The 27,048-nt window shown below is 54.5% G+C and overlaps 1 protein-coding gene across 3 annotated transcripts in view; it reads right to left on the minus strand.

Annotated features, from left to right (window-relative positions):
* Positions 1 to 21,701, minus strand: part of SEMA4B (semaphorin 4B) — a 36,340-nt gene extending 14,639 nt beyond the window's left edge. The window contains exons 1-2 of one of the 3 annotated variants that reach the window (XM_070230937.1): positions 21,583 to 21,701; positions 9,857 to 10,091 (exon numbers count right to left, since the gene is read on the minus strand). In XM_070230937.1, the coding sequence (XP_070087038.1) occupies positions 9,857 to 9,980 (124 nt within the window). In that variant the 5' untranslated portion in view covers positions 9,981 to 10,091; positions 21,583 to 21,701. Of the gene's footprint in view, positions 1 to 9,856; positions 10,092 to 20,758; positions 21,474 to 21,582 lie in introns of those variants that run through there. The other 2 variants (XM_070230928.1, XM_023649794.2) reach the window with 2 other exon arrangements.
* Between the last annotated feature and the right edge of the window lie 5,347 nt (positions 21,702 to 27,048).

The raw sequence follows: 27,048 nt of genomic DNA on the forward strand, positions 1-27,048 counted from the left end.
TAAAATCCAAAAGCCCTGTAGGAAATCCAGGCCAGTGAGAGCCGCCGAGGAGCATACAGGGCTGCCTGGAAGAACAGGGTCCCCTCGTCCTCATGGTTAAAAAGCCCCTTCTGGGCGATGTGAACTCAGGCCCGGGGGTCACGCAGGGTCTCATGGCCAACCAGAGGGCATCAGCTCAGAGGCAGGGCGGGTGTCAGGCACGTGCGCTGTGCGTGAGCTGGTCCCTGCTGAGTGGTGTTCCGAGTGGCGCTCCTGCGTGCGCACCCAGGTGCCTGGGGTCGTCTCCAGTCACTGCACATACGTCTGTGCGGGCCCTGCCTGAGCTTGCCCGTGTGTGTGTGTGTGTGTGTGTGTGTGTGTGTGTATGTCCTACTGCAGGGCCTGCCCGTGCTTGTGTGTTTGCTCTGGGGTGCTATTTGTGCAGAAGTGACTGGGAGGGCATGTTTGTGCACTCTGTTCCCTGGGAGTGCTGTCTCCCCTCAGGGTCAGTCTTAGCTTCTTGCTGTTCTGTGAGGCTCACGTGGCAAAGAGGGTGTCTCGTGGGGGCTCCCGGGCTGCCTGTGCCGCTCAGACATCCTGCACATCCACTACCCGCCAGGCGGGTGAGCGCCAGACGGAGAAAGCCAGGCTGCCTGAGGCTGTGGCCGCTTCTCCCAGGAGCGATGAAACCTGTCCATCCTGGACAGGCCTGAGCTGGTGGCGTCTACAGATCTCCAAGAAGGCAGGGCAGGGGCTGGCCTGGGGCTGTCAGGAGCCAAGCCTCCTCCGAGAGGGCATGTTGGGTTGGCCATGTCGGAGCCACTGCAGGGCCACACGCCCCCACCCCCGGGGCCTGGGGCTCCCAGCAGGAAGTGATGCGGCAACAACTCAGCCCCCAGCCTCACCTAGAGCTTCGCCCCTTCCCTGTGACTCAGCAGGAAGCTTGGAGCTCTCTGAGGTGAGACAGGAATACGGCTCAGCACCGTCCCCACCCGGGGCAGTCCCCACCCAGGGCAGGCCAGCCAGAGAGCTGCAGCAGCTGTGACTCAGAGCCGCACCCCACCTTTCTCCACCGTGGCTGCCAGCGCTCCAGCAGACGCTGACCTGGCCCTGACGTCCCACCCTCCACAGGCCCCAGCAGGATTAGGCCAGAAAACAGCAGCTTCCCCGTGCAGTCCGAGCCAGGAAGGTGCCCCCACTGGGGAAGGCAGCCAGCTGCCCCTCAGCTCAAATCACAAAGTCCCCAGAGAGGGCTCTGGGCCCGGGACAAGTCCCTGGGAGCCTCCCCAGGAGGCCCTGTTGGGGCACCTCTTCCCTAGGGAGTCACACAGGACCCTTGGACCCACTTGTACCAGCAGGAGCACCACTTCCAGGATGAGTGCTGACTCAGCAGCAAACCAGGGCACAGCAGCTGACCTGGCCGCACACCCTCCCTCCTTGCCGCCCAAGTACTGGGGAGGGGCAGGCTGAAGGGCCGGAAGCGGCTGGCCAAATCCTGCCACCACCAGTCCAATGCCAGGCCAGAGTCCCCAGGAACTCACGGCAGGGGATGGTGGGGGATGAGGGTCTGTGTGCCAGAAGTCCTCCCCATGGACTAAGGGAACCAAGAAAGGCAAGAAGGCAAGGGACCCCAGCACAGAAGCATCCAGTATTCCTGGGGCAGGCACCCTCAGGGAAGCCTGCCTCCCAGCTGGCCGCTGCCACGGCCCCAAGCCCCAAGCGAGCAGGCCAGGAGGCCCTGCCAGAATCACCAGGTGTCCCCCAGCCCCTCACAGAACCTCTCCCTTGTGCCCATCTGGCCAGCAGACCCTTAACCTGGGACGTGTCACGAGCTGCCATCACCTTGGGAACCTGACCTCCAGCCACACCTCCCAGGACCAAGGTCAGCTCCCCTGGCCCTCGGCTCAGGGGCTGGCTGTTCCCAGCGACCACTCTCTCTCTCCGAGGTCTCGGCCCTGGGGTCCACCTCCTTGTCTCACAGAGGTCCCTCCTTTGTCTGAGGAAATTGGGGCCATGGGCATAAACAACCTCAACTTCCTGTCAGCCCCCCATCTCCTCAGAGAGCAAGTCCTATGTCATTCACCTCCGCCTCCCAGAAAGCAGTATTCTCCTTCAATGCCCATCCTAGAAATTTGTGTGCCTCCCTCCTCCCATCCTCAGCCAAATTCCTGAAGAGAAGAGCTGCCCGGTGCCGTCTCCACTCCTCACCTCCCACTCGCTCCTCCACTGGGGGTCAGGCCTCGACCAGCCCACGCTCGCCCGGGCCCAGGCATCGCCTCACTGCCCAAGCCCGGATGCTGAGGGACACGGCCTCGGTGGCACGCGGCCTTGTGGAGGTCCCCTGTCCTCCAGGTGTCTGCCACACCGGTCTCAAGGGTCACTTCACGTCTCCCTCCTGTTCTTCTTGGCCTCCACCCCTGCAAGAGCTACCATGCTGTAGCGCTCACTAAGCACTTCAAATGGGTCCACGCGGGGAATCCTAGCCAGGCTGCTGTGAGGCAGGTGTCACCACCTGTGTCTTTCAGGCGAGAGAACTGAGGCACACTCGAGCAGCTCGCCCTCGGTCACCCAGCTGGGAAGAGTGGTGGGGCTGGGATCTGAACCGGGGCCGCCGGCTCTAGGGTCCCGTTATTAGCCACCCTTCAGCCTCTCCAGGGTTTGCTCCTGAATGTTCTTGCTCCCTGGGGTCTGCCCTTGGGCCACACATTCATGCTCGTTGCTTCAACGATCCCGATGCTGGCAACCCCAGATCTCTTCTCCCAGTGCCGATCTTGCTCCAGCACACCAGAGCCCCCTCTGCGGAGACCCTCCACGGCTCCTGCCACCGCCGCCTCCTTCCGGACTCACTCCATGCCTGGGGGTCTTGCCTTTCTGTGTGGCGCCACCGGCCTGGATAAAAACCTGGATGTCACATTTCTCCCTCCCTCTCCCTCAACCACAGAGGACATCTAATCCATCGCCAAATCCTGCCCATCTTCCTCCTCAGTATTTCCCAAACTCATTCCCCTCACTATCCCCCCTACCACAGTCCTGAACCCGCCTCCTGGTTCGCCCTCTCCCCGGGGCCCCTCAAGCTGCTGTGCTGCAGCAGAGGGCTCTGGGGACTCACTGTCCTGTGTGACCCTCAACTGCGCCCCAATGTCCAAGCCCCAAACCCACCAGCCCCTCCCACAGGCCCTCCCGTTTCAACAGAGGGACACCGGACAGCAAACTGCCACTCAAGGTCCCACCTCCCATCTCCAGGCTTTGCTCAGACAGCCCTCCTGCCCGGAATGCCCTTCCTTTTGACTGACTCCTACTCATTCTCTGAGACTCAGCTTGGTTTCACCTCCTCCAGGAGCCCTTCCCAAACCCCCAGCTGGGCGAGGGCCCTTCTCTGTGTGCCCAGCACTTCCTGTCGACACCTCTCACGGTACGCTGGCCACACTGTTGGATGACAATGGGCTTTCTGTGCCTGTCTCTTCCACCAAGTGCCTTGAGGATCAAGACTGTCTCATCTATATGTGTATCACCTGGCCAGGTGAGTGCCAAGGAGTTGTTCAATAAACATCTGTTGACTGAACGAATGACGGACAGAATCCTAAGCTCCAGTTCGGGGTGCTCTGGTCCAGAGAGGGGCCCCAGATTCAAATGGGGGCAGTCTGGAGGTCTCGAAGCCTCAAGCTCGCACGCAAGAATGTGTCTGAGCACCTTCCTGCTCCACCCTTCCCCAAAGCCCTGACCGCTCAGTCCTGGAGCCCCAGGGCCCAGACAGAAGTGTGACAGCTGAAAGTGCTGAGGGAAACAGGACAGAGGCCACAGGGACCGGAAAGGGGAGTCACAAGGCTGGTGTGTGAGCCCTGATTTTTGTCACTGACCAGCTGTGCAACCTTGGACAAAGTAGCTACTGTCTCTGAGAGGGAGCCCTTGTGGGGCTGCTGGGAAGACCAAGTAAAATGCAGCATGTGGAAGTGTCAAGCCCCGCTCCCAGGTTAGGGCATCACCAACAATCAGGATTGGCCCTACCCATGCCCCCCACCCTTGCTCTGAGTAAACACCCAGCACCCTGGCCACACCAGAAGCTCACCGTGCAGGGAAGAGGAGACAGGGCAGGAGGGTACAGCCACCGGGAGGCAGGAGCCCCCTGAAGGGGTAGCTGCTCCTTAGCCCCAAATGCTGGCTGCTGAATGGAGTGGGGGCCATTTCATTCTTCAGAAGAGCTGGAAACCTGGCTTTTTATATGAAAGTTCCTGAGTTTTAAATATCAGCAACTAATTAAAGTTTTTCTAAAACACTTGGAGGCCAAACAAAATAGACCTCCAGGCTGGCTCCAGCAACCGCTCTCCTGTCGGTGAATCTCCGAGACATTGGTCCCCAGTCTCATGCACCCGATTCCTGAGCAAGTCGGCCCTACCTCCAAGCGTGGCCATGTCATCAGGAGCCTCGGTTGCATCCCTCGCCCCATCCAGGGAGTGAGCTCAGTAGATTTACCAGATGGAAATATATAACCTGTCAGTTACTCAAGGGCTGAGCTGGGTCATTCTGCTGCTTTTGCACATTTCACAGGTGAAGCAGGAGGCAGCTGTTCTAACGGAAAGAACGTGCTTCTTGAGTCAGAGAGTTTGTGGTCCAAGGCTTGGCCCCAAACCTTTCTAGCTGAGTGACCTCGACAATATGAGTTAGCTCTCTGAACCTCACTCCTGCCTCTGTGCGAGATGGAACAATACTGCCTCCACGGCCAAGGGCAGCGCCCGGCACACACACCGCTCCATCCTGAGCGGCTTTCTGATAGCATCTCTCCTCCTGATAGCATCTCTCAGAGGACGGGTAAGGGGGGCCAAAAAGGGGCAGAGAGTCAATCCACTTGGCCCCTCTTTAGGAGTTACAATAGAATAACAGGTTTCTGTGGACTATCTACCGTCCCCACTGGAACCTCCTCGTCACAGGCCTCCCCCCTCTCTGAACCCCACTAAGCTGCCAGGATGGGCTTCTCACGAGTGCAGACCAGAGTGGTCCCATGGAGAGCAGGGCAGGTCACAGGCTTGGGGGGCAGAGCTATATGACTTGGACAGAATACTTCCCCTCTCTGAACCTCAGCTATCTTATCTGTAAAGTGGGGCTAATTCTATCTACCACGTAGTGGAAACATGACAACTAAATGCCTGGTGCCCACAGGAGCTCTGTATCTGTCACCTCACCTTCTACCTTCTTCTAGGCACTGAATGCTAGAACACAAACATAAGGAGGCCAGCTGTGCCACCTGAGGGCTGGAGGGCTGGCTCCTGCCCTGTAGTGGAGATGGTTGCATGGGAGTGGTGGTTAAAGAGTGACCAGGGAGACTGCACAGGGCTAGGAGCAGGGGAAAGGCTTGGGAATGGCAGGAGATGGAGTGGGGCCCTGATGGGACCTCAGGTATCTGTCCCAAGATAGCTATCACTGAGTAAGCCACTCTCCCTCCTGGACGCAGGAGAGCACTGCCAGGACGGGGAGGTGGGCTTGCAACAAGAAGGGGCAGGGGGCAAAGCAGCAGGGGCTGCTGAGGGCAAGCCGGCCTAGACCACGGGAGTCTCATGTTCTGTTCCCTCTCTTCCCCCTCACCCCCAGGAGGTCCACATAAGACGCTCTCCACCGATCCTGAGCACCCATGGGGGTGGAGGGTGGGGCCACAGGAAGGAGTAATGGACAACATGGCCCGTGTCCAGCCCTTTCTCCAGGCCCGGTGCCATCCTCTCCATCTCCCGTATCTGGAGAATGAACGTGCAGGTATATCCAGATGTGCCCCAAAAGTTGTGCAAGCTTAGAGTTTTGCTAGGCCGGCACGCAGGCGTTTCGACACCCAGCTGAATGTAGGTTATGCAGAGGGCAGAGCGGAACGGGCGAGGGGCAGGGAGGAGGAAGCGGTGCCGTCCAGCCCCAGGCAGAGGAGGTTCTTGGGGCAGGGGACTGTGGAAGAGCTGAACCAGGAGCACTTGAAAAGCGGACTAAATGAAGCAGGACCCCTGGGGACGACCTCCATCAGCCCTTGCGGGACTTGCTTTGTCTTCCAGCCCAGGACAGGGGGTGAGGGCTGCCCACTTCGTTCCTGGCCTGGGAGTCTTGGCCCCTAGCAGAGGGCCTGCATACAGCCTGGCTCAGTGTCTACCAAAGTGACGCAAATAACCTCACGGAGCAAGGCAGGCAGAAACTTCCACCGCAGAGAACAGAAGCTGCTACTTTTTACTGGGGACGCAGCACGAGCCAGGCCCCGTGCCAAACGCTTTACATACGTTATTCCACGTAATCCTCTCAGGCCCCCGAGAGATGGCCCTGCTGTCATTCCTATGTGAGTCTTGCCAATGTGAGGAATGGGCTTAGAGGCGGCCGGAAGGGAGGTGATACAGGTGGGAAGGGAGGCCAGCTAGTCTTCAAGGCCGGGCTCTTGGCACCCACAGTCACAGCTCTTTCCACTGGGCTCTGAAGGGCCCTGAAGATGCGGGACCACAGGACAGAGCAGAAGACAAATGCTCACGTCCAACTGAGGCCACATGGACGAGGGAGGCCAGTACCACCCAGGGAAAGACTGGGAAAGCGGCCTGCACCGGGGGCTTCTCAGGGCAGCCGTGACCCTGGGTGCCTGCTGTGGGGTCCGAGGACAAGCAGCTGATTTGGGCCAATGTCCCGTTCTCTCAGCTCAACAGGGTTTTGCTGACTGCAGTGTGCAGGCCTAGGGATTGATTTCCAATCGGTTTAGAAACACTGTGTCCACAGCTCTCCAGCCAGGCACTTCAAGGGGCGGCGGAAACGAGCGATGCCTTTTAATTGCCCAAGGGAGGGGACTCAATGAGATTTTGTCCAGCTGGGAGCTGGTGTCGTTTCTTCCCACCCGGCCAGGCTGGGAGGCACTGGGCTGCACAGCGTACCCACCTGGGCCATCGCCTCCACTCGGCACCTCTCTTGCTCCTGACCAGCGCAGTGCTGGAGCTCCAGACCGCGGCTTCCCACGCAACCCAACCAAAACTCCACACACTTCTTTGGAGCGTTCCTTTCACAGAGACAAGTAACTTCCTCTTAAGGCTTCTGCTTGTCCACCTGACCCTGGAGCCCCCTCCTGGCCACTGAGTGAGACCAGAAGTGGGACACCCCCTCCTGATGGCCCCAGGAATCTGCTGCTGATCAACAGAAACAAGGATTCTATAGGAAGGACCCAGGCGCAAACTGGACACTCCACGTCCAGGGACTTTGTCTTAAACCACGGACGTAGCCCACTGTCCCTAGGCATCCACACCCTCAGGGGGGTGGGTGGGGACTCAGTAGGGGAGGGCAGGTGACAGGAAAGGGGGCGCGTGGTCTCCTGTGAGGGAGCAGCCCTGGGGCCTCATGCCAAGCATCCCACGGTCACCGCGGGCCTGCCCAGGATGGGCACACGGCCAGGAACATCTAACAAGCCCCCAGGGATGAGGCAGGAAACCACCTCAAGCCACGCTCGGAGGCTGAGCCTGTTCAGGCACCAGGGCATTCCCCTCTGGGGCTCCCAGCCCGCCGGGAGGACCTGCATGTAGATGAGAGGGGGGCAGTAGGTCTGAAGGGCCAAGAGGAAGCCCAGTGAGGCGAGCACTGCAGGGTGTGGTGCAGCTCAGCGAAGCGTGGCTATGTGCTCACAAGTCCGGGTGTCGAGGTGCTGCTGAACTATCCCGGGGCTTCAGTGGGACTGGAAAAAGGGGTCCCCTCTGGGCAGACCCAGCCTTGAGAACACAGCTTGGAGAGCAGAGGATGGATGGCATTTCAGGGCCTCTCAGTCCCTCAGCCGGGCCCCTTTGCACAGTGTGCAGGATGTGTGCTGTCCACGGCAGGACTAACAGGAGAACCCGAGTGTCTCAGTCCTTTGGGGGTTAGGATTTTAACATATGAATTTGGGGGGGACACAGACATCCAGACCACAGCACCGAGTGACCTGTGCAGGGGGTGCTGGTGTGTGACAGAGCCTGTCCCATGGCCTGGCGAGGGTCACGAACTCGTGGAAGCAGGCCGAGCCTTGCAGCCGGGTGGCTGACAACAGCCAAGTGTTCCAGCAGCTCTCACGAAACAGGTCCTCTCAGTTCCTCCTCACAGCTCCCTGGCTCTGCCTTTTAGTCACCCGATGAGAGGTCCCCATCCAGTTTCAGAGGGGGACACAAGGCCTGGTGCATTTGGCACAGCCCCGTGAGCTGGCCCAGCTTTCCCAGGGCCACACGTGGAGTCCATCGGAGCTTCTGTCCCCACTTCATCTCACCTTCTCCCAAAGCCGAGAGGGTCTAAGGGCGAAAGGCGTCGTGGCCACAACAGAAAAAGTAGCAAGGCAGCAGGTCTGGGGCCGGATACACCTGTTTATCCTCACTTAACCAGCTGGAGCACCCAAGGGGCTGAGGTCAAACTAAAACCAGCACCGCCCCCCCTCCCCCGGGGCAAAATCACCCCAGTTCTGTGCAGGATGTGCTGGAACGAGGCTGTGCTCAACACACAACAGTGATAGTTAACACTGAGCAGTGCCTATGCATCGAGCCCCGTCCTGCAGACTTTGCAAACATAACCTGATTTAATCCTCACAACCCTGAGATAGGTGCTATTATTATCTCTATTTTACAGAAGAGGAAATTGAGGCCCAGAGAGGTTAAGCAGCTTGCTCAAGGTCACCAGGCTAGCCAGTGACTGAGGCAGGATCTGAACCCAAGCCATCTTCTCAGTACTATCCCGCAATGTTTCAGGTAGGGTTACTCAGGGCCCTGAATTAATTTAAGTGCGGATTCTGCCACTCTTTGCTTTTGTAAACAGAATGCTTTTAGGGGTGGGGATGCTGTAAAGAGAAGGAAGTCTGGTACAGTTTTAGTCTGCAACCTCTGATTTATATATCCTTTATTCTAATGCACACAGCGTGACAAACAAGTTAAAGGGCTGGGGAAAACAACATCTATTGAGTACCTACATACAGTGTGCAAATACTACACCCGGTTTCATGAAATCTCCAGGAGAGCCTTGTATACCTCCGACTGCACCCCTTCTACAGATGAGCAAACTGCAGCACAGGGAGAAGGGACTGGCTTGCCCAGGAGTAGAAATGGGTTCAGAATCAAGGTCCCTCTGATTTCAATGAGTTGAAGCAGCAACCAGATAAAACGGGGCAAGGAGAGGGGCGAGCTGAGGGCCGGAAAGGGAGGGGGTCACAGAAGCAGGTGTGCTCACCAGGCGAGGGGCCCGGCCAATGAGGACGAAACTCCCGGGTCACTCCGAGAAGGAGTCCCTCCCGGGGCCTGGGAGTCTCGGCGCCCAGAGCTGCCCTATCCATAGCCCTATCCAGTCGCTCCCAGGTGCCCGGGGTCGGGGAGTCCCACCGCGTCCGGGCCGCGGACTGCGCCGGCCGCCAGAGTAAAGGGGTGGGGAGGGCGGATGGGGCGCCGGGCCCGCCGCGGCTCCCGAGTCCTGCTGCGACTTGCTAGAATACCAGAACCCCAGTGTTTACGGGACGGCGGGCACGGCCCCTCCACCCCGCGCCGCCCTCGGGGGCGGCACCGCGGCTGGCTCTGGTCAGCATCAAAGACAAGCAGATGGGCAGGCGGACCGGCGGGGAGCCAGCACCGGGGGCGTAGGGGGGGGGGCTGCCACTGCGGAAAGGGCGCCCGACCAAGGGGCGAGCAGGGACGACAAAGCCCCTCCCCGACCATTAAAAGAATGGAAGAAAGGGGCCCGCGGCGCCACAGCTCCCTTCTCCTCGCCCTCCCTCCCTGCAGCGCTGGGAAAGGAGGAGGGGTCCTAATGGACCCCAGCCCTCCGACAGGCTCCCTCCCGCCCTCCTTTGTCACCGCGACCTCGGCTCGAGGCGCTGTCCGGCCGCCTCCCCTCCCCTCCCCCGACCGCAGCCCGCGCCCGCGGCGTCGCCAGCACTCACCGAGCGGCAGACTGATCCGAGGCGCGAGCGCCCGCGTCGGCGGCGGCGGCGGCAGGAGCAGCAGTAGCAGCAGCGGCAGCAGCAGCGCGCCCCGCGGGGCAGGCGGCCGGCTCCCCCGGCCCATCGCGGCGCCGGACTCGGACGGCGGCCTCCGCGCTCCGGCTCAGGTGGCTCAGCTGGACTCGCGCGCCGCGGCTCCGCCCCGAAGTCGCTCGGCGGGTCCCCGCCTCCGGACCTGGGGGTGGAAAGAGGGCTCACGTGGGCTGCCGCGCGCTGGCCCCGCCGCCCAGCTCGGACGGAGCTCGCCCGCGAGCGGGGAGGGAGGGGCCGAAGGAGGAAGTTGGGCGGTTCGTCCTGCCTCTCCCTGCTCCACTCCTTGCCCAACCCGCCCCTTCCCCCTTCCCCCTTCCCGCTTCCCGGGCGCTGGAGGTACGAGGGGCGCCCGCTCGGTGCACCCAGCTTGGGGCGCGCATGGAGGGGGCCAAGCCCGGGATCAGTAGCCGCCGAGGCCTCCGGGACGCGGAGGAAAGCAGACCCCCAGTACCCCGCCCCCACTTCTCAGACCCTCCTCCTGCCGCCCCGCCCCCTTCCGCCTCCTCCGCGACCCTCTAAGGCGTCTGTTTGGGAGAACGTGGGGGTGTCGCCCCTGTGCGCCCGGTGAGGGTCAGGCTCGGTCTCCCGCCGCCTCCCCTGCTAACGCTCCTGGCACCCACTTGTCCATGACCAGGTGAACTGGGCCGAGCTCGCGCCCACGCCGGGGCTGGGTGCTTCGAAGTCTAATTTCTGCACCGGTCAGTCCCCCTTAGGGCCTGGCCGGCGTTCCTTGCGGGCTCGGCCTTAGTCTAGGGGTCGTCCACGTCTAGAATTCTGTCCACACGAAGCCCGAACCTTGGGTAGGGGGCGTGGGGCAAGATTAGCTTAAGTGGGATAATAGGATTTCACGTACTGCCGAGGAGGTGGGACCTTCTCCACAACCTGCACGTGCCCCGGGGGAAGCGCTCCCTAAGGCTGGAGTGGAATCCTTCACCCCCAACCCCTTTAGCTCCTCACATCCTCAGGGGTGGAGCTCAGTTCTGCTGAGACCAGGGGTTTCAAAATGCAGACTAGACCCTTTAGTGGGTCCTGAAATCAATTTAGTGGAACCCTGTCAGCATTAAAAAAGAAACAGAAACAGAATAGAAAATACCAAAATGCAGTGATCATAGAAAGGATAAATAAGCTTTGGGAAACCTGTTTCCACTTTTCCTAAGTGTGCACAGGGTCATAGGGAAATGTACTTCCTGTAGTTGAAGGCAAAAGGAGCTGGAAAACCTCTGCTAGTCATTTCCACGGCAGCGGGGGCAGCTTCTCTAGGAACTGGCTGCAATCACAGGAAAGTTCCTCTTCACCCCCAGCCAAAATGACCCACCACCTTTTGCTCTCATCCCACCCCTAGGGCCTGCCACATCCTCTCCCATAGGGTGGCTGTCAGGGGGTGGGCACAGTACCCACATCATCCCAGGTCTGCTCTCTTGCAGCCAAGTTTCCTCATACTCCATGATTTCTGCACCTCCACCATCCCGACACCCTCCTCTGGGCATGGCTCAAGCTAGCAGCACCCCTTTTAAACGGGCTCCCGCACTGGACACAGAATTCCACACGGGACTTGGGCAGCACCACCCACCCATAGTTCTAGCGTTGGCCAGGCCTTGGACACTTCGCTTCTATTAATGGTGTTGATCCATCTTTAGCCAATGATGCCCAAGCGTCTATCTGCAGCCAGGACGTCTGTCCTGAACTCCAAATGGGCTCACACTTCTACTTGGCTGTCTTGTCTGACAGGCATCTCAAATTCAACATGTCCCAAACTAAGCTCCTGATCTCTCCCCGCTCACTCCCCAAAATGTGCTCCATCTGTGTGAGCCTCCCTCATCTCCTTTAATGGCTGGTCCATCTTAAATTGCTCAGGTTAAAAACTTGAACTCCTTTCTTTTCTCTCCCTGCTCACGTCCAATCCAGTAGCAAATCCATAATCCGACCACTCAGCACCTCCCAGTCAGCACCCTCTTCCTCCTGGTTACTGCAAGGGCCCTCTGACTGGTCTCCCTGCTCCACGCTGGCTGCCCTGCAATCTGTTCCCAACTCAGTAGCCAGAGTGAGTCAAAACAAACGTCAGGTCATGGCAGCCCTCTGCTCAGAACCCTCCAGCGGTTCCCTGTCTCACTCAGAACAGAAGCCAAAGACCTTACACTGGTCGGCAAGGCCCTCTGTTATCCTCACTCCCGGCACCACTGCATCCTCCACGGCTGCCCTCTCCCCGCCCAGGCACACCTGCAAGCACTCGGGGTTAGGACCTTGGCACGGCTCCTCCCTCTGCCTGGAGCACTCTTCCCCCAGAGCCAAATGACTGAGACCCTTGCTGCCTTCAAACCTTTGCTCAAAGATCACCTTCTTGAAGAACCTGAACTTCGCCCAATACTCCCCTTGCCCTGAGATATTTCCTTCAAAGCACCTATGACCTTCTAACATACTTGTGATGTGCTTATTTGCTGTGGATTTGCTTTACTGTCTGAACTCCCCACCCACCCCTACACCCCCAAGAATTCAGACTGAGGAGGGCAGGGATTTTAGCTTACTTGGCTTGTTAAGGAACATATTCCAAGCCTCTGGAACCTGTCTGACACGTGACAGGCCCTCAGTAAGGACTGGCTGAGTGAAGGAATGAACAAACGCAACCTAAGAGTCGCGGAATACTGCTAGCTCACGTCAATTAATGACCAGAGCTACTTTCTGCTATCAACTGTGGTCTAGAAAAGACTTCTCCCAAACCTGACGTTATGCAATTCGCTTTTTCAACCTAACCACAGGACTTTGTATCGAGCTCTTTTAAATCTATTGGTTCTGGTCCAGATTTCATCCTATTGAGGTCATTTTGAATATTGATTCTATTATCATACACTTGGCAGGCTCCCTTCCCAGTTTCGAGTCATCTGTACATTTGTAAGCATTCCTTAGCCTTTATTCAAGGCGTTGATAAGAATATTGGGTGAGCAGACCTAGCACCCAGTTCTTGGTTTCTAAATGCCACTGTCCGATAAAAAGTACCAGGAGTCCTGGGGCGGGGGCGGGGGGGGGGGGGGGGGGGGGGGGAGGGGGGGTGGAGAATGAAAGGGAAAGTACAAGGTGAGGCCGGGACATTTTGTTAGGCCAGAAAACAGGAAGTGATTAAAAACTAATGGGGTCATGTCAAAAGGACATAGGGCCAGCTTGATGACCAAGGACTTGGGACGATCAAAAATGAAGTAATGGATTCTAATGCATCAAAAGAGAATAATCCATTAGTCCAAAGTGAAACTCAGAGAAACACAGAGAGAGAAAGAGAAGGGGTAGAAAGGAAGCTTTTCTTTATAGAAAAATGCTGGCTGGTAAATGTAGAAGAAATGGGAGATTTAGAACATCTAGATTCAAGCAAAGATAATCAATGGATGCTAAACCATTGGGTGGAGGATTGTCAGGAAACTACATATTAACGAGGTCTCAAAGGCGGTCCCACAGATGACTCACTAATCACCAAAGGGAAAACGTATTTCTAAGGGGGAGCTCTGGCGGCCCCCATCTTAAGCAAGTGGTCAAAAGCAGCATCACCACTTCTGGGACCACCTGACATCGTTTACCTCCTGATAGGACCAATAAGAAATACACAAACATCATCAGCCCTGGTAGCATTCTTATCAGAAGTGTCTGACCCAGATCTGATAATGAGGACACAACCAGAGACATCCAGCATTCTACAAGACAACAAGCCCGGACTCTTCAAAAAGGTCAATCTGGTGAAAGGCAAAAAAAGCCAGGGGAATTATTTTAGGTTAAGAAACTAAAAAGACAAGATAATCAAATGCAATATACGAATCTTGATTGAATCCAGGAAAAAAAAGCAACTAGGAAAATTGTAACATGCACTGTGTATTAGATGACATTATGGCATTATTGTTCATTTTGTTAGGTGTGATAACTGTATTACGGTCTCAGGAGAATGTCATTGTCCTTCAGAGATGCCTGCTGAGGGCTGCAGAGGTGAGGGGTCATGACATCTGCAACTTACTTTCAAATGATTCAGCAAAAACAAATGTGTGTGTATTAGAAAGAGTGTGGGTGCGACTGTGGCAAAATTTTAACAACTGGTTAATATAGAAAAGTTAGGGGTGTTTTTGCATCAGTGTTTTGCAAATTTATGGGGGAACAAATTGAGTGAGTCAGGGCCAAAAACAGAGCCCGATGCCACTAGAGACTTCCCTCAGGGTTGAAACTGATCAGTCTCCTTTGCAGGCTGAACAGCTGGCTGAGCGTCCTAACTGCGTGCGCTATTTGGCTCACATTTCTCCCTATCATCCGTAAGAATATTATGAAAAAAAATTACAAGGAATCTTGTTGAAATCAAGGTGCTAGCTGCAGCGTTTCCTTCTGTCTGCTGCTTGCTGCTCTTGCTTAGAACAGGCCTGATGAGTGGCATGTGCTCAGCTACTATCTGTGGAGGGCCTGCACCTCCATGGCAGGAAGGCTGGCTGGCCCTAGCGTCTTGGCAACACACGGGTTGTCTGACTGCTGTGCTCCTCCCTAATGAGAGGAGGCAGGGGCTGGTGCAGCCTCGCTTGGTGGTTAATTATATCCTGCTCACGGCTGCTCAAATGCTTCAGGTACGTCTTAATGCCAATTGGGTGGCAAGTCCCTTGAAGACAGTGATAGGTCTTTCTATGGAACCCCCACTGCCTGGCATGGCACCCCAGTAGGAACTCCACAGGGCTGACAAAACGAGGGACCCAACTGTTGGCCTGGAAAAAAGCTCTTCGATCCACACCCCCAGCACAGCACGGCGGCCCTTGTGGGCTCCACTCTCTTCCATTCTGTGCTCATTTGTTCTCCCCTGCCTGGAGAAAACAGGACGACTGACAGAGAAAAACCTCATTTGAGCTGACTGCCTGTGGGCTCAAGAGTGGTTCCCAAGCCAACGCTGTGTGTCCCACTCCCTTCTGCCACTCTTGGATGTAGGCAAGGCTTTCTTGGCCAGAACATTGGTGTTTATAGAGAGCTCAGGGGGCGGCTTGGAAAGAGAGTATAAAAAGAGACAAGAGAAGAGCAGCGCTTCCTCCATGCCCCCAGCCAGCAAGATGAAGTCATCATCAAGCCAGGCCCCCTCTCCCCATCCATACTCACGCAGTCCCGGCCCTTCCTCCCATCCTCAGCCGCCTCCCTCTGAGGTTCTCTCGCTCATGCACACAGACACACATACACACACACACACACACACGAAGGACAAAGATGCAACCAGGAGAGACAAAATGTGCATAGGGAGACCCACAAAGAGGCCAGAGCCAACTTCCCTCTGGTGAGAGATGTCAGACTAGGGGTCACATGGCCCGTTGGCAGACAAGGAAACTTTAGGGATGACAAGAATATTCTGTCTCTTGGTCTGGGTGTCGGTTTCCCAAGTGTATACAAATGTTAAACTGTTTCGAGCTGTACACTTAAGATTTATGCATTTTCCTGTAGATCAATTTATACCTTATACCTGTTATCATGAAGGGGGGAAAAAAGCAAAGAGGCCAAAATGTTAAAAAAAAAAAAAAAAAAAAAACTCACCTGTAGGGTCAAGTGGAAGAAGAAATAAATGAAAAGAGCTACAGAAGAGGGAGAGGATGACGAGAAACAAGAAAGGCTCTAAGAGAAAGAGAAAATAAAGGGAAGCATGACTAAAAATGCAGAGCAAATGAACACATGTGCCTGCTGCCTCTCGAACTTGCTCTTCTCAAGGAAGGTGGCGGTGAACGCAGGCGCGGGGCAGTGCGGGCAGTGGAATGCTCCATCCGGGCCACGGACGGCCTCTTGAGCAATCAATACTCATTAATCATCTATAGGTCCGGCCCCTGCCCAGGTCCAGGCCGGCTGGCCATGCCCTTGGGCATGCATGGCTCCTGCCAGGTGGCCCCCAGCCTGGCTGCCTGCTCTCATTCCCCCCCCGCCCGGGGGGACCTGGCTCCCTGACTCCCACAATTCTACTCAGGGAGTCGCTGCTTTGTTTGCTGGCTGTAGGGGAGGGGCCTCCTGCCAAGCCCAGTGGAGCTTGAACCCGAAGGTCCCGCCACCCCCTCCTGGAGTAGCACCCAAGCTCCTCCCCTTCCCGGGTTCTGGCTGGCAGGTTGCCCAGCAAGGCCTCACAGACACGCACTGGCTGCAACCCAGCTCCCCAGGCCTTGGCCCCCTGCCACCACCCCTCGTAGCCCTGAGCCCTCCTCTCATGCCAACCTGCAGCTGCAGCTCCCCACCCTGTCCTGGCTGGGCACACTGCTGGTGTCTCCTCCAGGGGCTGGGCAGCAGCTCAGCTGCAGCATCAATACATTTTGATGAGGAAGCCACACCAGCTGGCACACCCCGTGTGTGCTTTTAAATCAGCCAATGACTTCCAGATCCTGGGGGCTGGGAGCTTCTTTGGGGCAGTGCCCTCTGCAGCAGAGGGCACTCACAGGGCTGGCACGAACACTGCCTTCAAATCTCATAGGCAGCTTTGAACCAGGGTCTGCCAATAAATGTCAACGGTCTCATCTCTGTTCCCCAAACTCTCTTCCCCTCCGTGGGTCCCTTGTGTTTCTCGGTCCGGGAAGTGGCAGGGTCCAGTGGTCGGGCACACCAGTTCTTCTGTCAGAAGAGGAATCTCAGGCCCATCCATTATTTTGTGGACTGTGAGCGAGCCACACCGTCTCTCGCAACCTCAGCTTCCTCGTCCGTGAGATGGGAAGACCAACGGTGCTTCCTGGGGCCGTTAGGAGAACTGACGAGAGGGGACGTAGAAAGTGACGGGCAGCGCTGGTATGTAGTGACGCTCCATGGACAAAACCACGCTTGTTATGTTCTCACTTCACCTCCCCTGGCTGAAAGCTGCCGTGACCTCAATAACTTAACCATCTTAGGTACCTGACCCTGAGGACCCCCTTCTGGGCTCTTCGCTCAGGTTAAGCTGCCTCCTGAAAACCAAGTGCTGAGGCTGCAACTCTCACAAGGAGAAGGAACCGGCCTGCCCAGCCCAGGCCCCGGGTGCGCCCGCTGTGGCGGAAAGCCCGCCACCCGCCCCAGTGCCACCCCCGCTGGGGCCTGTTGGGGCTTGAGCTGGCCGCTCCCTGGGAGGTGATCCCCCTGCCCCACAGGGCTGTGGTGCAACCAGCAGGGCTCAGCCTCTCCCCGCCCCGACACGGTAGAACACGAAGATGCCACTGTCACTCCCCTGCCCCAACACAAGTTTAGGAGGGGCTGTCTGCCTGTGCCTGCAGGCCTGCTCACCTAGGGGCCTAGAGGGCATGGGTAACTGGCCTGGCTGATGCTTGGCACCTGTCACCCCAGAGGCACACAATGACTGCTCAGCGACTCTTTCCTCTGAAACCACCGCAGCCACTCACAGGTGGCAGGTAGATGTTCCAGCCAGGTGAGGGTGGGGAGCAAGAAGTGTGACAGTCTAAGAGAGAGTTCTGGTTTCCAGTTTGGCTCATCAGACCTGAAGGCCCTCCATTCCAAGACCCCAAGAAATCGGGGACTCTGTCTCTCCATTTGCCACCAAGTTCTTCCTCCTTGAATCCCACTCGGAGCCCCAGACCCCTGGCCATTGCCCCATGATGGGAGAAAGGCCTGGGCCGGTGCCCTTCCTCCACCCCAAGCAACTAACTTTCCTTTCCAGAGGCCCAAGGCTCTCCTTTCCCAAAGAGGAGGGGCTCTCTGACCCCTGTAGTTCCCCAGTCACCTCAGGTCACCTGGTGGCTGCCACTCTTTTCCCCAGACGGAGAGCCTTGCTCTTGAATCCAGCACTGTCCACAGAGAGTGGGGGGAGACAGGTGAGCCCATCCGGGTTGTGGGGGAGGGGCAGGGGGGGTTCCACTGACTTCTTGCAGCTCCAAAGACTGCACTGTCACTCTGCTTTGTCAGGGTAGAGGGCGGAATGCACTACCTGTGGCTGTATGCCCACTTGCCATCCTAAAGCAATGACATCAGGAGACAATACTTGCAGAAAGCTGGTGTGTGGGTGGCACCAAAGATCCACGCTTGGATGAGGATTTTGCACATCAGCCACCCAGGTCTGCGACTCCTATGCCTCCTGGCAGCACTGTCTATGCACTGGGAGTGAGTGTCGGGCTGGAGGACGCCATCAGGTTTTGACCCACTGGAGCCTGACCCACCCAGCTGCATGGCATGTCTACAGCTTCTCTACCTTGTGGTTTCCACAGGGACCCCACAAACCCCTTGAAAGGCAGCAGACCCACCTCGCTCCTCCTAGACGCTTCTGTGAATGCTGTCTTAGTTCTTTCATTAGAGCCTGTGAGTAGCAGAGCAGAGCAGGGAGCCCCGTAACCCCCAGGATGGGCTTCAGGGAGCTGTGAACCCCAAGAATGATATGCCATTTCTGATGAGAGGGATCAGAGCTTTCATCTGATTTCAAAAAGACTGCCCCCACCCCACCCCCAAAAAAGGTGCAGAACCATTTCTTTGACGTATGCTAATCTGCAACCATGGGGAACTTTCAAAATTAGCCTTTATCAGGTAAAAAGAAATTATACCTCATTTTGGGGTAGTTATGTAAACTTGACATAAATTATGTGGCAAACTATTCCACCTAAAGCAAAGCTGACATTTATGAGGCTAACATTTATCGGGCACTTACTCTAAGTGAGGCACTGTGCTGAGCTCTTTACAGTCAATCATTCGCTTACTTCTCACAACAGAGCTCCATAGGAATTACTGTATTCCCACTTCATAGATGAGAAACTGCAGCACAGAGAGCTTCAAGGACTTGCTAAGGTCACGCCGGTGGTGAGTCAGGGCTAGGACCAGAACCTGGATCCGACTCCAGAGCCCACAGAGGCATCTCGAGTTAGAATTTCACCCAGGGTTTGTCTATAGCCATCCTCCTCTTGACAGTATCAGCTGCTTCCATTTCCTCTCCCCTTCCATCCTTTCTCCTCCCCCTTCTTTCCCTTCCTCTCTCCCTTCCTCTTCCCCTTCTCCTCTCCTTTCTCCTTCCCTCCCTCCCTCCCTCCCTTCTCCCCTTCCTTCCTTCCTTCTTTTATTTGCTCAACAAATCTTTCTTGTGCACTCGCTGCTTGTTAGCATTGCTGAAATTGAAGGTCACTGACACAGTGGTTGCTGCCTTCACAGAGCTCACAGTTCATCAGGATTCCTAAAACTCTTCTTTCCAGAGAATACCCATCCTAGTCCACATTTCTCTACACACTTTCACTCACTCATTCCTTTGTCTCCAGCACCAAACTGGCAGAGCTCCAGAAGTGCTCCCAGATGGCACAGGCTAGAATCGGGCCGTTTTCACCTAATTTCTGGAGTTGCTCCTCTGGGCTCCCTCTGCACCCCGCTCAGATTTCCATTAAGGCACTCGCTGTGCTGTAGTGAAATACTCATGTACACATCACATCCCTCTTTTCCCGTCTACAAGGACCAGGCCTGCCTAACCCAGGTTTTTCATCTCCAGCCCGAGTGCAGAGCCTGCAGGCCCCCAGTAAATGTTTACTAAATGAATGCATGAGTTTTCTGCTCTAGATGACTGTCTCAAATCATTTCCCAATGATTCATTCAAGTGTTCCTTCCTGGATTTCTTTCCTGCCTTCCTCTTATCCTTTTCAAAGGAAAAGGCACCTCACTGGTATGGGAAGTCCCACTTCCTTGCTTTAGGGCAGCCAAAGGGTTTCTTGCTCAGACAGTCTCAACAGATTTACTGGCTTCAAAAGAGATGGTATTTAGGAGAGCTGCTGAATGCTGGGCTCCTGGGGATTTATCGGGCAATCCTGTCAGACACTACACTAAAGCAAGGGCCCCAAGGCATGGGACCCACACACCAGGGAGGCAGGCTCTTTCCGTTCTCCCCAAGGCTTCAGCCTTCATCCTCCATCTTTAGTTCACCTGTTGCCAATGTCCCCATCTTTAGATCACCTGTCACCAAAAGTTTGAGCCCCAGTTGCAAGGAGACATATCCCAGATTTCCCTAAGCTTCACTAAGAATAATCAGCAAAGGAAACAGCCATGGCCTGGAGGTCAGGGGACTAGGTTCAAATCCTGACCCTCCCGCCAACTCACTGTGTCATCTAGGGAAGTAATTTAACCTCTCTGGGTCCAGTTTCTCCTATGAAAACGAGGGGGTGGGGCCAGGTGGATTTCTAAACCTCTTCTAGTTCTAAAGCATCTATGGAAAAACAAAAAATGTTTTTCAATTCTGAGCTTCCCTGTCCCTCCGGCATTCGACCCTTACTAGAATCTTGTGACTCATAAGTCAAATGACATACACCACAGGTGCGGAAATGTGAACAGAGGTTGACGACCTTCCTCAGGTGACCCTGGGCTCCTGAGTCCTTTGGCCAGACCGGAATGGCTCCAGAGAGGCCACTAGAGCAGCCTCATTTCCAGTCCCGAACGTCCTTTCCCTGCTAACCCTGGCATCCGCCCTGTCACTTAGAGAGAAGAAGCCATGACAAAGAGCCGAACTCAAAGGTCACAACCATGACCATTCTGAGGAGGGGCCCAGGCCTTTCCCAAATTCCAAATGATTTCCCTCCCGAGCAAGGATTCCCGCCTCTCGGTTCCAGGTTCGGGAGTAGGGGCTGCTGCAGAACACCGCCAAAAGGATTCGGAGCAGGGCCCCGGGTTGCCATGGGAACGTGGGCCCAGCCTCCTGCGCTGCCATGGCAACAGGCGCCCCCTTGGCGGGGGCCGGTGCCCATCAGAGCTCGCAGGTGGCGCCCTCTCGGGAGCCAGCCCGGCAGGAGGCGGGGGTGGGGTGGGGCGGGGTTGGGGTGGGGACGCGGGCTGCCCCCTTGGCCCCGCCCTGGTCCGCCTCTTCCCCCGGCCGCGTCTCCCGCCCGCCCTGCCCCCCGCGCCTACCTGAGAGTGTCACGGCCCACGCGCGACCACTGCCCACAGCAGGGCCACCTCTGCGGCACGGCCTGTCTTCCCGGAGCGTCCAGAGGCTCGTCCCGGCTGTCGGGCCTGCCCGACGCCCTCCCTGGGGACCCAGAGTGTCCCCGCGAACACCCTCGGTCCGGCGCGACGTCCCCGGAAATGCGGGGCTGCGGCCAAGCCCCGCCCCGCCCCGCCCGCGGTTAAGGGATTGTCCCGAGGCGCGCTCGCGCCACTACCATCCGCCCCCGGCGTTGACGGCCGTCTAGACTCGCTGCTCTGCCCGCTCCCCGCGTCGGGACCTGCCCCCACGACGGCTCTACGGCCCCTGGAGGCTGCGGGGACTGTTAGGCTGTGCCCTGCCAGACCTCAGGAAGCTCGGCCTCGCCTGCCCTGGGCCCCGCGGGGGACAGTCTCTCTAACTGGAGTCCAGCCGGCCGGGGCTGGGGTCCTAGATCTACTGCCACCTAACTGGCTGTGTTACCTAGGACGAGCTCCTTAGCCTCTCTGAGCCTCGAGTTCTTCACCTGCAAAGTGGGCATCAGAACCTTAGGGACCTCACAGGGTCGTGGTGAGAAATGAATCATGCAGGCACACACCTGGCGCACGGTCAGCTCCCTAATGGAAGTATTGTTTACAGTAGGAGGCAAGTGAGAGCCGGCGCAGAGCCGCCCTTCAGAAGCCACCCACGTCTCCGTCTGCGCTCACCGCGCCCCTGAACCCGCAAGGGACCGCCCTGGGAGAGGAAGACGAATCCCGGGCATCTGCGGGCGGGCTGAGAGACATGGTTATAAATATCTAGCATTTACCCAGTGACCTTGGCTCGTCCCCTCCGGTCCTTGCGCCCCGGCTCTCCTATCTTCCAGGAAAGCAAAAGCTCTCAGGGCAGTTCCTGAAACAGCCAGTTCCGGGCGTGTCGGGCTGAGCTGGCCAGAGCTGGCGGGTCAAGGGGCTGGAGAAAGCAGAGGCCCAGCGTCAGCCGCTTCCCGGGCTGGGCTTAAGTGCATGCTGTTCTCCTACTGCAGAGCTGGAAGGGGCCTGCCGACTCCCCCGGATAGAGCTCCCCCATGAAACGAAAAAAGTGGCTATTCACTACAAAAGTGAATACATATTTACTAGAAAAAAGTTAGAAAACAACAACAAAAAAATGTAAAATAGCACCCATAATTTCACCTTACCCAGAGACCACCAGTGTCAATATTCTCTAAAACTTTTTTTTTGAGATGTAATTTACAGGTAGTAAAGTGCATAAATCTTAAGCCCATGGGTGTTAATACTTTGGTAAATATCCTCCTGTCTCTTCTATGCATAGTTACACCTTTATATCTTTTAGAAACAGGATTAGTTGGTACACACTCTTTTGTAACTTTTCCTTAGGACAGGAATAGATCACAGACTTTTTTCCATAACATTAAAAATTCTTTCATACCTTCATTTTTTAATGTGTTCTATCATATGAAAGTAGCATACATTTTTCACTAGGTCTCTACTATTGGACATTTAACTTGTTTCTAATTGTTCCTTATCATAAGTAATGTCCAGATGAGCACCTTTATCAATAAACTTCCTCAGTTATTTCTTTTTGTTCCTTGTATTCTTTTTTTCTTTTTTTTTTTGCAGAGGAAGATTCGCATGAGCTAACATCTGTGCCCATCTTCCTCTATTTTGTATGTGGGACACCGCCGCAGCATGTCCACGAGCCCACAAGAGATATAGGTCCGTCACTGGGAATGGAACCAGCTGCTGAACTTAACCACTAGGCCACGGGGCTGCCCCTCCTTGGATTCTTCCTTCCTCCTCATAGTCATCCAATTAGTAGTAAAACATGCTATGTTTATAGCTAAGGTAGTGCCCTTCACTTGTGCAAATGGCTTTAAAAATCCTCCAGTCATTTTATTGGCCCTGCCTTCCAAACAGCGCTGGCGGGGTGTGGGGGTGGGGGAAGTTGGGTGGTGGGCCAGGGGTCATGCTAAAATTCAGCACTTCCAAATTCCCAGGACACAGAGCACATTGTGTCCCGCTGAGCACAGAGCTCCCGGAATTTAGGCCTCCTCTGTTGGGCCTCACAGCTCCAGAGGGCTCGGGCAACCGTGACCTCTTCCCTCGACCAGCCCGGAGCCCTCAGGGAAAGAATGCTACCCACACCCTCCCCTCCCCTCCTTCTCTCTCCCCCTCATCCTCTCTTCTTTCCTGTCCCTCCTTCCTTTTCCGCCCCTTCTCCCTGCCCCCTTTTCCTGCCTCTCCCCCTTCTCCAACCTTCTATTGAAAAAGGGGAAAAGGCTTGTATTGAACAAAGGCCTTATCTTTAATGTCATTGATCCCCCATCCCCACCCCCTTTCCTGGCTGTGGGACCTCAGGTGCAGAGAGGCTGGAGTTAATCACTTTCTCGGTTCACAGCATGTTGCCACCATGGGTCTGCACAGAGTCCCCTGGTTAAGGGAGGATTTCCTGTGATCCTTTCACTCCTCCCACTCCCTCCCCCATCCCAGGGTGTTTAATATGCATGCTTTTGTTCCTATGTGTTCTTGCAAAATGTGCATTGTAGAATTGTATACACGTACTTTTTTTAAAGCTTTTTTTGGAAATAGTTATAGACACCCAGAAAGTTACAAAAATAGTACGTAGTGTCCCACTTTCACCCAGCTTCCCCTAATGGTGACGTTATATATCTGTAGTACAAGAGCGAAACCGAGCAATGGATATTGCTGTAATACTGTTAAACAGGCTACAGACCTTACCATTCAGTTTTTACATGTCTTTATTCATGTTTGTATATGTGTGCACAGTTCTATGCTATTTGATCCCACAGATTTGTGTAACCACCACCACAATCAAGATCCAGAACTGTGCCATCCACCCCAGGGGGTCTCCTTTGTGGCACCTTTTATAGCTACACTCCCTCCACTCAGATCCCTGTGCCCTGGCAACCACTAATCTCTTCCCCATCTCTATAGTTTTGTCATTTTGAGAATGTTACATAAATGGAACCTTTGGAGATTGACTTTTCTCACCAACCATAATGTCCTTGAGATATGTGTGGGTTGTCACGTGTATTTGTTGCTCAGTAGTATTCTGTGGGATGTCCCAGAGTTGAACTATTCACTCAGTGAAGGATATTTGGGTTGTTTCCAGTTTTGGGCTATGACAAATAGGGCCGATAGGAACATTCACACACAGGTTTTGGTATGAACGCTAAGTTTCCATTTCTTTGGGATATATGCCCCAGGAGTGCCATTGCCAGGTCTTAGCGCATGTTTAGTCTTATAAGAAATTGCCACACTGTTTTCCAGACTGGCCGTTCCACTTTACATTCCCATCAGGAAGGCATAAAAGACCCAGTTTCTCCGCAGCCTCGCCAGCATTTGGTGTTTTCACTGTTTTATAGTTTAGCGGTTCTAATAGGTATTTAGTGATATCACATGGTTTTAATTTGCATTTCCTTGATGGCTAATGATGTTGAATGTCTGTTCACGTGTTTGTCTGCCATCCATATCTCCTCTTCGGTGAAATGTCTGTTCCTGTCTTTGGCTCATTTTCTACTTAGATTGTTTTGTATTTTTAATTTACATAAATGGCATTTTGTTATACGCCTCATTCTGTTTCTTAGTTTTTTCCTCCGCAGACCCATCCATGCTGCTCTGGGTACATCTAATCTGCTACTTCTAGCTGCTACAGGGTACTCCAAGCTGTGCATCCACATTTTATCCATCTGCTCCCCCAGGAATGGACACCCCAATTCCAGACAACTCTCCGAGCCCATAAATAACCCTGCAGTGAATGTCTTCTCGCCTCTCTCCCTTATGGGCCCTGTGAGAACGTCTCGGAGATTGTATGCAGGATACGCCTTCTCCGGGTCACAGGCTGCCCTGTCCACACACGCACCAGCCGTGGACCCCTGCACCCTGCCAACTCCTGGCATTATTTAGCTGTCTAATTTTTCCAATTTAAATGATATAAAACTAAAACATTTTTATTTTTTAATCAACATTACCAAGGTATTACTTACATACAATAACACATTTTACGTGCACATTTTGACAAATGTGTACACCTATCAACACAACCTAAATCAAGACATGAAACATCTCCATCACCCCAAAAAGTTCCCTGTGCCCTTTGCCCTCAGTCTCCCCTCTCTGCCCACCTCGACCTCTGATCTGATTTCTGTCACTGCTGCTGTCTCTATCACTATCAGTTACTTCTGCCTCTTCTAGAAATCTGTATAAATGGAGCCATACAGTGTATTCTCTTTAGTGTCTGGCTGCCTTCACTAAGCATAATGTTTTGAAGAGTTGTATCAATAGTTCATTCTTTTTATCATTAAATAGAATTTATTGTATGAATATCAATTTGTTTTACCTACTGATGGACGTTTGGGTTGTTTCCAGTTTGGGAAGTTGGGGGCTACGAGGACTAAAGCTGCCGACGACTGTTGTTTTAATTTATATTTCTCTGATTTCTAGTACATCTTAACATTGCCTCTTCTATTTATTAGCTTTACAATTTCTCCTCTGGCAACAGTTGTTAGCCCAGGTGCCAATCTTAAAAAATAAATAAATAAATAAAATAAAATTAAATAAAATTTCTCCTCTGTAAATCACCTATTTATATCTTTAACCATTTTTCCCCCATTTGAGTCCCATCTTTTTCTCATTGATTTGCAGAAGTTTCTAGTATACTCTGAATCTAGATATAGTCCTTCATCAGCTTTAGATGTCACAAATATATTCTCCCAATCTTGTCATCTGTTAACCTTGTCAATGTATGCTCCTTGGGCAGAAATCTTTAATTCTGATTAGTCAAACTGATCGATTTTTTTGCCTTATGGTTCAGCGCTTTTGAAATTTTAAGAAGTCAGCTCCTGCCCCAGGGTCACAAAGATATTCTTCAAATTTTACCTTATTAACTTCATAGTTTTATGGACACATTTAGATTTTTAATCCATGTGGAGTCCATTTTTTCATGTAATAATAAGTTTGGGATTCAGTTTTATTTTTTTCCCAGTACCATATTCCTGTGGGTCTCAAACTTCAGCATCTATCAGAATCACCAGCAAGCTTGTTAAAGCTCAGATTGCTGGGGCCGACCCCATGGGCGAGTGGTTAAGTTTGCTCGCTGCGCTGTGGCGGCCCAGGTTTTCACTGGTTTGGATCCTGGGCACGGACACGGCACGGCTCATCAGGCCATGCTGAGGCAGAGTCCCACACGCCACAACTGGAAGGACCCACAACTAAAATATACAACTATATACTGGGGGGATTTGGGGAGAAAAAGCAGAAAGAAAGAAAAAAAAAGATTGGCAACAGTTGTTAGCTCAGGTGCCAATCTGTAAAAAAAAAAAAACAGAGGCCGCCCCGTGGCGCAGTGGTTAAGTTCGCACGTTCCACTTTGGCAGCCCAGGTTTCGCCGGTTCCGATCCCGGGTGCGGACATGGCATCACTTAGCAAACCATGCTGTGGTAGGCGTCCCACATATAAAGTAGACGAAGATGGGCACAGATGTTAGCTCAGGGCCAGTCTTCCTCAGCAAAAAGGAGGGGGATTGGCAGCAGATGTTAGCTCGGGGCTGATCTTCCTCAGAAAAAGCAAAACTATGGAATAAAATTTCATCACACTTTGAAAAAAAAAGCTCAGATTGCTGGGTCCCACACAGCTGATTCAGTAGGTCTGGGGTGGGACCTGAAAATCTGCATGTCCAATAAGTTCCCAGGTGGTGAGGTGGTGCCACTGATGCAGGCGGAGAGAGCGCACTTCAAGAACAGCTGCCATAAACTAAAAACCTTTAACCTCATTGATTTTATTTCTCTACGTCATTGGCATCCTCCGCAATACCCTACACCTCCTGGCTATGCTCCATCCGGCCCCCTCCCCTACCTTCCCCAGGTCTCCCTGGACCTGGGGCTCCATCTACACATTCTATGATTCCACCCCCATAGCCCTCCTGAACCACACTCTTCTATGCTCTGGGAAAAGCCCTGAGGTTGTCCACCCACCTCCTGGCCGCTCCCCTGTAATCACCGGAGACTTTGGCACGTGGCTCCCAATCCTTTCCACCTAAAGCCCTGTCTTGTCTTGGGTGACTTCAGCGTCCACGTGGAAGACACATCCTGTGTCTGGTTTCTCAGGTCTCCAATGCCATCCCACACTCCACCTCAACCACCACTCCCATTTTACCACCAATAAAGGCTCCATCACCAAGATCCCAAATTAAAGCCTCTCTCTGTCTCTGGCCACAATCTCTTTTCCTTCCAACTTTCTGGTTTCACACGCTCCCT

Source organism: Equus caballus, chromosome 1 (genome assembly GCF_041296265.1).
Source record: "Equus caballus isolate H_3958 breed thoroughbred chromosome 1, TB-T2T, whole genome shotgun sequence".
NCBI classification, from domain to species: domain Eukaryota; kingdom Metazoa; phylum Chordata; class Mammalia; order Perissodactyla; family Equidae; genus Equus; species Equus caballus.